General features: G+C 43.5%; 1 protein-coding gene across 2 annotated transcripts in view; it reads right to left on the reverse strand.

The window, feature by feature from the left end:
• Positions 1 to 1,039: 1,039 nt before the first annotated feature.
• Positions 1,040 to 12,630, reverse strand: part of Ehf (ETS homologous factor) — a 40,707-nt gene continuing 29,116 nt past the window's right edge. Inside the window, exons 5-9 of one of the 2 annotated variants that reach the window (XM_021193992.1) lie at positions 11,725 to 11,793; positions 11,556 to 11,624; positions 5,799 to 5,861; positions 4,670 to 4,865; positions 1,040 to 4,558 (exon numbers count right to left, since the gene is read on the reverse strand). In XM_021193992.1, coding sequence (XP_021049651.1) covers positions 4,459 to 4,558; positions 4,670 to 4,865; positions 5,799 to 5,861; positions 11,556 to 11,624; positions 11,725 to 11,793 — 497 coding nt within the window. In that variant the 3' untranslated portion in view covers positions 1,040 to 4,458. The remainder of the gene's footprint in view (positions 4,559 to 4,669; positions 4,866 to 5,798; positions 5,862 to 11,555; positions 11,625 to 11,724; positions 11,794 to 12,630) is intronic. The other variant, XM_021193993.1, reaches the window with a different exon arrangement.

Below are 12,630 nucleotides of genomic sequence, written 5' to 3' on the forward strand. Positions count from 1 at the left end.
TTGGTTAACCTTTTCACTATTTTGTTCAATAAAATGAATTAATGTATCACCAGCTTGCATTGTATATATTACCCACGCAATTAGCTTTTACTTCCATTACACCTGTGGCATTAGGTGACTGGGTGACAGACTCAGGTCTAGAGAGAAAGGTACCGTCATCGAGCAGAGCTCAGGTACTGACAACATTTATGTGCATTATATTAGAAGGCAGAGCGAGAGAGGAAGCTATGTTGCATCCCACAACAGAGAATGTACACCCAGCACCAAATGCTGTCCTACAGTTCATTCCTGGGACAACCATCATTTGAACTGTGAACCTTTGAACCCCCCCCCCCAACCTTACACAAATCGAGAACTGGACCCTTCAAGTGTGCCTCCAGGAGCAATGTGCTCTGGTCTGCCCTGATAGGCTTCTCTTTCATTGTGTCCAACCACTGTGAGTCTATTTCTGCAAAGTCTACTTGCTGTTCATTAGATATGACAGTGACGTGCCTGCCCCTGGGCCTTTGCATTTGCTGGCTGTTTGGCATACCACACTCTTCCAGTCATCTAAGGTTCCTTCTCTTATAACTCTTAGTCCTTTGCCAAAATGTCTCTCAGCCCTCCCTAAACTAGCCGCTCCACTTCTTACCCTCTCCAATCCTTTCCCTTGGCCCACACATGTGATATGCTAGGTTTGATTTTCCTTATCTGTTTCCACCTAAGAGAACATAAGCTACATTAGAGCTGAGTATCTTTGTCTGTTTCATGTTCTATGTCTGGCACAGAAGACATAACTGCCAACGAGTGGGGACTGGAAAGATGGCTCAGCAGAAAAGAGTGCTTGATGCTTTTGTAGAGGGCCTGGATTTGGTTCCCAGAACCTGCATTGATACTCACAACCACCTGTAATTACGGTTCCATGGGACATGACACCTCTTCTAGTTTCCAAGGGCACCTGCGTACACATGGTCTACATTCAGAAAAACAGGCATATATACACACATACACACAAAATAAAAAATCTAAAAAAGAAAGAAAACCGTTGAGCGGTAGATACCAAAGCTGTCCATGTTCTGTTACTACATTTAGCCTGTAGGATGGATTATCCCAAGGAAGGAAACACATCTCCAGTATGGCCTCTGTGGTTTTTATTAGTGTTTTCTGGGACCCATCAAACAAACAAAAACAGAATACTTTCATTAAACAGAAATTGTTTGAATTTAACAGCTTAAGGGGAAAGAGTCATGATTTAAAAAATAAAAAAATAAAAAAATAAAAAAAACAGTGGCAGAAGGGTTGTTGCCCACCAATTATCAACCCAGAAGCCAGATGACGAGAAGAGTGAGATTTATACAGATAGCTACAGAATGATTAGTCCAAATTCAGCTGAACTCTGAAGTCTACATGTTTCAAAAGTTTTCGAGATACAGTTCCAAGAAGTTTGGTTTTCTTAATGGTCTCTCTTATTCCAGAAATTGAATCCTGAGCCCCCAGCTGAGGGTAACTCACCTGTTGACACTAAATTTACCATGCTGGTGTCTCCTCTTAGTCAGTGTTCCTCTGCAGGTCCAGATTGTGTGACTTTTACAGTCTATACTCTCACATAGACTCCTCACATATATGGTGTTCCACTATGCACAAGGCACCAAGCAGGTGCTTTAATAAACTACTGAAAAATAATGTAATTGCTTCCCCTTCTTACTGTTCTCCCTTTTCTTATATTTTTATACATTAAAAAAGACATACTTGCAAAATGAAAATCTAACATGCATACTAACCTTATCAAAATATCCCTCAGCATTTTTCAAAAAGGAAGAAAAAATAACAAAAAATAAAAACCAACCCCTAAATACTAAGACTGAAAATGGGTTCCTGCTTAAATAGCAATTGACATCATATAAACACATTTATAATCTTCGTTGATTAAATAGATCAAGGGTTCGTTACTGGCATCTTGTAACCAGGTTAAGTCTCACAGTTCTAGAAAGCAACAGAATTCTCATCCAGCAGACACTGACGTGTGGAACCAAGCAGGCTGTTTGAATTTCTTTTCAGCACAGGTGGGAGGCAAAGGAGAGTGTCACAGTAAAATGTTCTCATCCTGGAAGGTTTGGTTATTATGCTCTGTTCTGAAGAAATGATTCACATCTCAGCTATGAATATGACTGATGGGTTCCCAGTCAGAGGAGTCTCCCAGAAGACAGTCATCATCCATTCATGAATAGTTATCCTGTTGCATCCCAGGTATGAGGATAACAAAGGTGATCAGACATGCTCCCTGCCCTTGGCGAGCTTACAGTCTAATCAGCTGGGAACTTGAAGGAAAGCTCAGTGGATGAAACTCATGGGCATGGGCTGTCCTGCTCAGCATACTGAAGAACCTGTGGACCTATTTCTGGGATCCAGGACCTTGTTTAATTTCATCAAGTCATATAGGAGCCTCAGATGATCTGAGTCTTGTGAAGTATTAATGGTCCATTACTTGACTTCAGTTCCCATGGAAACCACTAATACAACACTTAGGAATATTCAAGAAACTATATTTAGTGATCCTATGGCCAATTAATCACAGATGAACTTAATAACTAGGTAACTATCCCCTAAAGAAAGAGGTGCTTTTCTGTAGGACTTTCATGTATTTTTTTTTTCAAACCGTGGTGGGACGCACACCACTACACCCCAAATTGGCATAGCTTGATCACCTGGAATTCTCAAAGTCATGAATAGCACATAGAAAACACCGCAAATTCAAGCCAAGACAAAAGATATTCAGAGAACTTAATACTCCCGCCTATTTAAATGTGAACTGGGTGCCAAGAAACTGCCACTCTCAGCAAACAGCATGATCTGTTTATCTGTAGAACTGCTCCCGCTGGTCCTCTCCAGATTCACCTACTCTCTGACAGCAATAGCTCGATGATGAAGTCTGTGTAGGAAGGGGCAAAGCCAGCTACAGGAATAAGAGAACCCAGGAATAAATGAACCCAGGAAAAGGTCTGGCCATCCTAGACCACAGCCAGGGAAAGCCAGGGAAGGAAAAGCAGAGAGAAAACTGACAGAGGCCCCTAGTAACTTCACACACACACACACACACANAGAGAGAGAGAGAGAGAGAGAGAGAGAGAGAGAGAGAGAGAGAGAGAGAGAGAGAGCACAGAGACATCCATAGACTCTTCCTCAGGCATTGTCTGCTGCAATATGTGCATTCTCGGTGCAAACAACTTCTCTTGCACTTCCCATACATCACTGCATTTATTTGACTATGGTTCTCATGTGAAACTCTGAAAGGAATCTCCTCCATTTATTCTCATCCTGTTGTCCCTACTATTTTAAAAAGTAAAACTATATTGACTCCAAGGTCTTGCTTTTGCTTTACTCTAGAGACTAGAAGTTTCTACAGATCTCTCTACTCTGAGACTGAACGACTGCCTTTATACTGACCATTTCAATTGGTGGTTCTTGCTCATGGGCACTATTGTCCTCATAGAGACATTTGACAATATCTAGAAACACTTCAGATTGCCACAGTTACAAAATGCTGATGGAGATCATGGATATCGCTATACATTTTACAATGCCCAGTACAACCCTCACCACAAAGAATGACCCAACCCCAGATGTCGACTCTACCCATGGAGAAACCTTGAACTACAGAGATACAAGAGCATGCTCATCGATCATTTCCAGGCCACTATTTTCCTGTCCCACTTATTTTTCAATATTTGGACTGAACTCTTAAATAGCTAGATGTGACTGCATGTGGTAACTGACTTTTTTAACCAACCATTCAAGGATGAAGGGTTTACATGAAAATTGTTCATGACTGAAGTTAAACTCTTCTCCTGCCGTCATTCTCATGTATTTAAATGTTCCCAGTCCTGTGATCATGCTGTGATTATAGGCCACTCTGGATTGTCAAAGTTCCTACTCTCCACTCACAATCTCCCAATTCAAGTCAAACTTCCCAGCATCTTTTGGGTTGATCCCACCAATCTGAAGTCCTGGACTTTGTCCCACCTACCCAATCCCATTTCTCTTGAGGCCATACAGATGCCTAGGTACAGAGAACACATTGCCTTTCCTTTCTAAACCATTTTACATTTGAAAACATTTAATGCCCTCATTTCCTGTCCCTTCCTTTTAGCAAGAAGCACAAGGCTAGAGGCCCTGTTGTTCTTGGGGGTAGAAAAGAACTTCACGAAGAAGCAACAGCAAATTGCAACCACATACAGCTTCATAGTCCACAGAAAACTGTGTACATTTGTTCCCCACATAAGGATATACTTCAAAGTAACAAAATAATTTTCTTATATCAACTGTAGTGTTCCTTCTTCCAGTCAGAAGTAGATTTTCTTTGTCCCTTCATGGTACATAAATATCACAGAAAAGTAGTCTTTGAGATATTTACGTCCGGTTCTTCATTGATCAGAATCCATTTGCTGTGTGTTTTGGTTTGTGTCCCAAGGGCTGGCAGCCTCAGTTCTCATTTTCTCTCCACCCACGAGCATTCTTCCCAAACTTATAGACCAGCCGTCGTCCATCCACACGTTCCAGGATTTCTCGTTTGTAGTAATATCTGTAAGAAGGAAACGGGTAAGGTAGCCATTAAGCCCGAGCCGGGCAAGGAGCACCAACTCTTGGAGCACCAGCTCTTGGCCTGGCCATGGAAGAATGTGAATCGGCTCACCTCATAGCCCGGCTGAGCTTCTCGTATGTCATGCTACTGTTGTTTTTCTTTTTCCCCCACAGCTGAGCCACAGCTTCTGACTTCAGGAACCTGAAGATACCTTCTGAACGGTCTTCCCATTTGATCAGCCCTGGGTTCTTGTCTGGGCTCAGGAGAATATCTCGGATGAACTCCCATAAGTGAGTGCCTCTTGGGTCTGATGGAAAGCAAGACACAATGGCTTAGCAAGGGTGCAAATCAGAGAACAGGATAGGGAGAACGAATGTGGAGTGATAGCCTCTGCCTTGAGATACAGAACCGCCAAACCGTCCTTTTAGAATGAGGAACTAATAAATACAGTTGGGGGCTGTGGAATCTCAGTGGTTTAGCTAGTGCGACACAATTTGACTACTAGCAAAGCCAGGATTAAAGAATCACTGTAAACCATGTAATTCAGACCTAGAAGCTTCTAATTATTGTTCACAAATACCCTGGGCTTCATTTCAGACAGCAACCTTCCATCATTTACCTAGCACCTCATTTGGTTAAGTTACGCCGGCCCTACAGCTGTGCTTCAGCCAAATGATATCACTTGAGCCCTGGAGTCCTAACTCCAAGAACACTGTGTAGAGAGGGGTCGGGGAACCAACTTGAAAACTACGCAGCTCCTGGAATTTGATTTTACTTTCTGGAGATGTGTGTCATCGCCCCTCCCCCATGCCACTCAAGGGACTCTATGCGTTCACTTTTATGGCATAAACCGGAGAGCAGAGAGGAAAGATGTCCCATCCTTTCTAGATTTTACAATCTTGGTTTTATTCCCTGGAGAAAATCCGACTCCCTGAGAACAGAGTTGAGCATTCAGACAGCCATGTCTTGGGACAAGAAAGAGTGCTGTACTGCAGCCACCCCTTGCCATCTTGCTCCTTGGGTCATCCTGTTTTTTCCTAAACAAAGGAAAACCTTTAACCTTCTGCCCACAAGTCCTTATCCACTTAGTTTCCTAATTTTAGAGAAAGCAAGATGAGGAAGAAATCCCCCAGAAGCCCCACTTTCAGCAACAGCCATATAGGGAATCACCTTGATAGAAAACAGGTCCCACTTAGAGGTAAGGGAATGGAGACAGAAGCGACATGGCCAGGGGACTTACTGTGCTTTTTGGTGTGGGACTTTACAGGGTGGTCTTGCTCCTTTTTCATATCAGGTGACTCTGCTAAAGAGAGAAGTAAGAACACTCCAGGTTACATATCCCCTACGACTATCGTTCTCATACACACACTTAGCCAATATTCACTGAATACCCACAGTGTGCTGGCACTGTTGGCTGTGTGGCAGTGCCAAAACAGAATAAAGGCTATGGAGAAAAAGAATGCAGGGTAACAAATGGGGACCACTATGTATATATCTATTATCGTTATTATTATTATTATTATTATTATTATTATTATTATTATTATTATTATTATTAAGAGAGATAGACTTCTGTGATAATGGAACCTGAGGAATGTGGGAGAGTTGGCCATGCAGAGAACCCAGGACAAGCTTTGCATAAATGAGGACAATAGGTGCAAAGTGCCTGAGGTCACTGTGCACTAAGTCTTTACACAGGACAGAAAGAAGCCAGTGTGGATGCGGAGAAGGAGACAAGAGATGGGAGCTGAAATCTGACCACCAATGCCTTACAGGAATTTTTGAAAGGCCTCTCTTCTGCTTCACTTGGAGAGAAACAGCAAGCCATGGAAAGATTTAGGTCATCTAAAGGATGTTTTTATAACATAATTCAAAAATGTAAACACTTGTAACAAAGAAGGATGCCGTTTAAGCCAGAGGAGTGCCATTTTTTTGGCATGCAAAGATACATTTTAATCACCTTGACAAAGGGGCCATTGAGTGGCCTGAGCTCTGCACAGACCGCCAAGGTGGACTATGGAAACACAGATTAGTTTAACAAATGACTCCTTATGGTAATTCTCTCGCTGTCTCCATGGAGGAAGAGACAGGGACAGCTCTCTGATGTAAAAATTGGTCTTAAAATCACACTTCATGTTCTCAGGTACGGACGACAGGTTGAAAAGTTTAATCCCAGTAAAACAAAAGTTGAACGATGATGGGATCAAGAGGGGACAAGAGGGATGGCAGGAGGCTGGTGACGCTCGGCAAAATGTAGTTATTCTGGAAGAACAAGGTCTATTGTTTTGCCAGCCAGTGGGATGAAAATATATATAGCGCATGGTGATTTATTACATAGCTTACAAAGAACCAGAACCAAGAAGTCCCAAGGTTCTTAGCACTCAGATGAGGAACATTTAAGAGGTTGAGATGCTGGGGAGCTAATGCGTCTGACTTAGTTATCACTTGTTATCCACAAATACCAAGCTGTCACAGCATGGCCCATAAATATATTGTTATTATAGATCAATTAAAGGAGGCAGAGCTGGAGAGATGACTCGGCAGTTAAAAGCACACTTGTTGCTCTTTCAAAGGATAGGAATTTGGTTCCCAGTACCCACACAATGGTACAAAACTATCTGTAACTCTAGTTCTAGGAGGCCTAATACTCTCTTCTGACTTCCATGAGCACCAGGAACACACATGGTAAGTGTGTGTGTGTGTGTGTGTCCAGGCAAAACACTCATGTACATAAAATAAATGAATCCTTTTAAAAATCTCTTTTAAAAAAAAGAACTAAAAATGTAGTGCCTCCCGTGTGTGTGTGGGGGGGGGCATTTCCCTGTGTCTGTGTGTCTGTGTTTGTATATGTCCAAGGGCACCTCAGGTATTGTAAAGACCATTGTTGATCTCACCCCAAACCCCATAATCATAAAGTAGTCCCTAAACACAAGTCAATCCTCTACAGAAATTAAGCAAAACGTGTCTCTTCTTATGATATTATAGCCTAGCTTCCTAGTCTAGGGTTCTCCGGTGAGGTCTTCAACAGCATTCTAGATGAATTAACAATGTGTGCACAGGGAAGGGGGCCCAGGCTTGCATCTGATAGAAGAACTTGCTATTCTATTTCCAGTTAAAGCGATTAAGAGGGGTGGAAATAAGGCTCAGCATTAGAGCACTTGCACAAAGCTTGATCCCCAGTACCACAAAAGCTAAAATGATGCGATAAGATAAAATAAAATAGTTAAGAAAACCACTCCTAATTATTGAGTCCTTGCCATGTGCCGGACACCATACTGAACACTTTACATAGTTTCTATCACTCACACAATAACAATATGAAGTAGGTAGTATTATATAATTCATACAAAACGCTATGAGTTTAGTCCTACTATCATTCACAGTTTGCATCTCTAGAGGATTCAGGAAATGGCCTGGAAGTAGAGCCAGGCTGAAAATATCAACGGTCGGCTCCTAGAAGCTCTTTGTTCATGATTCTTTCCTAAAGGGAGGCAATTTGGTCACACCACACACTTCTCGAATGCCTTCTGAAGATTCCATCTACTTCCACAGTGTCTTCAACAACAGCAAACAAAACCATCATTCCCATGTCCTGGCGCCATACTTCCTGGTTGTGTGGTGCTGATGGAGGCCCCTCAATCCATTAGATCCCTGAGCACCTCACACTTCCACATTCCCAAAGCTACAAGGGGACAGGAAGAGGAATTAAACAAAAGAGAGACTCTCCATTCTGAGTAAGAATCTCTCTCTCTCTCTCTCTCTCTCTCTCTCTCTCTCTCTCTCTCTCTCTCTCTCAGCATCGATGCCAGCAGGGCCTGGCCCTATGTGGCTTTCTCTGAAATTCAGAAGGACTGATACACGGAACTGGGAAGGACACCTCTTGGCCCCCTGCAGTTCACAGGGCAAGGTTGCAACACCCCACAAGGACATGATGACATTAAAACAGGTCTGGCACCCACCCCGGTTTCCCAGTGATACATCACCCTGACAGGGCCACGTTGTTCTGGAGACAAAGAATGGCATTTACCCAGCAGGCCACAAGCAAAGCTCATTTTCCAATGAGATCCAGGAGGGAACAGGGCCATGATTTCAGAGCCAGGGATGGCTTCAGAAAACCACACAGTTCCTGGCCTCAGTGCACCAGGGCTCCAACCTGACAGAGTCCATCACTTGGGGGTTATGGTATCCTTAAGAACCAGATGAAATCCTAAATGTTCTCCCCCAGAAAAATGCAAGTATGTTAACCTAATGGAATTTGGTCAGTCATTTCAGGGATCCCTGGCTCATTCAGGGGGTTCACAGTCTCTAGATTAAAAGACTAGGGGAATTCTACACACACTCACACATACATACATACACCACACACACACACACACACACACACTTGTTCCTGTCATCACATGGAAAAATAAGTAATTCTGGGCAAAAAGATTAGTTTCTTTCAGATACTCTGCTCTTGCCAATAGGCAGAAGAAGCCACAAAAACCCTACCAGCCTTAGCTCGAAAGCCTTTTGATCTAAGGAGCTAATTTAATACAACTGCCTCTCTCCCGCCCGCCACCCCCCCCCATCCTCCCCACTGCCACAAAATAAAAGCTACCTTTGAAGTAGCCCTGTGGTCAGGTGATTCATTTTTATAAAATAATGGCTAGCTCTACAGAGGTTGTCCTGCCTGGCTTTCGCTTGTTTCCCTCCCCAGATACTTGGGGTCAAGGTGTCCGAGGGTTCAGGTGGAAGCTGTAACATGCCCCAAGCTTGCAGTGTAAGTGGGAGCCTATGCCTTCAGCCTAGCTACTTCGCAAGAGAGCAGATTAGATAGATTTGCATATGAGTCAGCTGTGAGCCATTCCTTTACGGGATATACAAATTTTGGTGTTCTAATAGACCGTGCCACCCTAGCTGGAGGCTCAACAAGTCAGTAGATAAACACATCAAGCCTGAGTTGGCATGAGTGGCTTCGGGACTGACGAGCAGATCAGGATACTGGTGCGGCAGCCATTTTATGGAATGGGCAGATAAACTAAATCAAAACGAAGCTCTCTTCCTTGCTGGCGCTATCAAGGAGACCATCAGTTGACACGAGCCTCACCTTAATGCAGCTTCAACTTGCATGAAAACATAGAAAGATGTTTAACTGCACCCTATTTTTATAGGAACTTGATATGGCAAAACTAGGACAGATGGTAAAAGTCTTTGGGGGCATTCTGGCCCCATCCAGGAGAGATTAAACTATCCCAGAAAGAACTGATTTGTGCATGATTGCAATTAATATCCCGCCAGACCGAAAACTCCACAAAGAATCTACAAGTACAGAGCTGATTTTTTTTTTTTTTTTTAAGGAAACTAATTCTGATTAGAGAACTTGGATTATCTGTCTCGTTTTCTTGCCTGGTACTAAGGCGGGTGAAAATGGGAGCAGGGGTGAGTAAAAAGTGGAGAAGCATATTCATAAATTTCATTTTAAGGACCATGTAAAACCATACTAGATGGATCCAGAAGACAGAGGCTCCTTGCTGTGTCAGCATGCAGGCATAATCTGCTGCCTAGAGCGCCTACTGTTCTGAGATCCCAGAAGATGTAAGACACCAAAGGGGAAGCAGATGTGGATGCGAGGTGGCAAGGCCCTGACGTCCTAGGAGTCTGAGGAACTTAAAAGCCCTGGAGGCTCTCAAAGCAGTTGGTTCAACTTTATCATTACTTGACATCTTCTGTCACATGTTAAAGACCCAACAGGAAAGACAGGGAAGGTGACAACTACCGGAAGTTGGAGTGGAAACTAGAGGGTGACTTGGATGCCTTCCTCAGCCCTGAAGCTGCTAGTCTTCTCTAGGGAGGTGGCAACCGTGGCCACAGAAAATTATCCAGATAGCTGGGTCTTCCATAGTGGCAGATGTGGTAGAAGAAAAGATATCCCTTCCTGATTTACACAGAACACTTCAAGGGATACACATTGAGGGCTCTGTGGGAGTTGGGAGGAGGCTGTTTCAAATCTCAACCACAATTCCTGAAGTGCTTAAACTAACTTCTAGTTCTCACTTTCAAGGGACCTGGCCTATACAAAACTTCACACTAAAAGCTCTGATTAGTTCAATTTACACAACACATTCAACTAAAGCAAATGACGATGGAGAGTTATCAAGTCCACCCTTTCTTTCACATAGGCACTGCTAATTTCCAGTTCTGTCGCCACCCCCAAGGTCAATTCCTGAGGAACATGTCTGCTACAAATGCTGGCTCAGCTTCACAGACCTAAAGAGGTCTAGAAGTGGCCAGGGCAAGGAACAACACAAAAATCTTTTGTTCAGCTAATTCTTATAACACACATATAAATACACTACTGGCTGAAAGCCCTCTCCCAGATCCAACCCCCAGTGTGCCAACCTTGCTGGAACCTTTGACAAAGCATCATGGATGACCCCTAGTCGTATCCAGTCGCGACCAAGACACTCAATGCAAATATAGTTGACACAGGGCAGATTCTCTGGTTACAGAGTGCTGATAAGACATCAAGATGCTTCAAGTAGAGTTGAGAAGGGGGCTTCGAGTACAGGCCTTCTGTCCAGACTTCCAAATCACTCTACCTGCAGACCAGGCCCATAGGTCCACGGGTGTTTTGAGTTCTCTAAAGCCAACTGGAGTTCAAAATGTGTATTTGGGATGCAACTGAAAATTAAATCTAGCCTTCTCCTGAATTTAAGTACAAATAAATTTACCAGGTTTATCTCCAACACAAATCTATGTTCAAAATAGAGGGACTACAAGGAGCTTTCGTTGTCTCAAAAGACCAGTGAAAGAGATGCTGCAGGAGCTCACTGAGGAATGTGACCACCAGCTGCGGTGTATGACTGGCTGCTCATGCTCATCGCAACTCAGTTCACTCCCTGGCTTTTTAATGAGAAAGGCTCCGGTGAGGTGGAAATGTGGGTGGTGGTAAGTTTTATTGATAATTAGTAAGCACAGGTGGAAGACAAGCCTAGCCCGTGTCTGAACAACTTACCAACTGGAAGGTGACTGGAGGTTGTCATGGAGATTTGAGCCCGGCAGAAAGTCTTACTGTCCAACAGATCTGCAGGATACAGAAAGGGAAGGGGCATTGAGAGACCCTCCTGATGACATGGCACTGAGGCAGAGTGTAAGAGGCCCTTTAGAGTCAGGGAGGTAGTTACCTACTGTGCTACCATAGCTGGGATCATAGAGATAGTTTTCTTCTTTCCATGTGTTCATGATGGAAGGATCTACAAGGGATAGAGAATGGGGAATGTCAACAATTGTTATCCCTGGGTGGAAGAATGCTCATTCTAGGTGCCTGCTCATCTAAGAGGTATGGAGAAAGGAAGGGCAGCCAAGAGGAGGAGGAAGAAATTCTCAGCTTCAATTATCTGCTACTTTGTAACAATGTCAGCCTGTTTTTATTCTCCCAGCATCATGAGAATAGCTTTGTTAATGTCCTAACCATGTGATCTGCACTCATTACACTTCAGGCTGTACAATCCTATCCTAGACTAATTCTCTTTTTTCTAGAAGTTGCTCCAGCCTGGCTACCCTCACTGACAAGGAGGACACAATTATCCTACCACCTAATCACCAGGATAATTTTCGTCTGTAATGGAAGGAAAGCTTTGTTGGAGATGAGTACGTGTATGGTGATGAGCTGGTGAACATTCTTCTTTCTTGAGAAATTGATGTGTTTCTTTCAGAAAAGGAAAAAAAAAAAAAACTGGCCAGTTTTCCAGCAATTCCTTCACTGCTGGAATTCAGAAGAGTAGATTTCCCTTCAGTTGACTGGCAGCCACTACAGTGTAGGCTTTCTCCGGGTAGCTTTAGGAGTGGTGTAGGATTCTCAAAATTCAGGAGAAGCAGGGAAATGTTACCAAATCACACAAAAATGGCTTTTATGGGTGGGCCTTTGCTTCACCTCTGGGAGAAGCTGAAATCGCTCCCTCACTCCCTGCCCCTTCTCCTGTACACCGCGCCTCAAGAGTTAGCCCAAGGGAGACCCAACACTTCCGCCTTCGTTCGGATCAGAAGGAAACTCCCTTCCACCTACTCCAGGTAAACCCAACTCCCACAGG

This window comes from Mus pahari, chromosome 3 (assembly GCF_900095145.1).
Source record: "Mus pahari chromosome 3, PAHARI_EIJ_v1.1, whole genome shotgun sequence".
Taxonomy (NCBI): domain Eukaryota; kingdom Metazoa; phylum Chordata; class Mammalia; order Rodentia; family Muridae; genus Mus; species Mus pahari.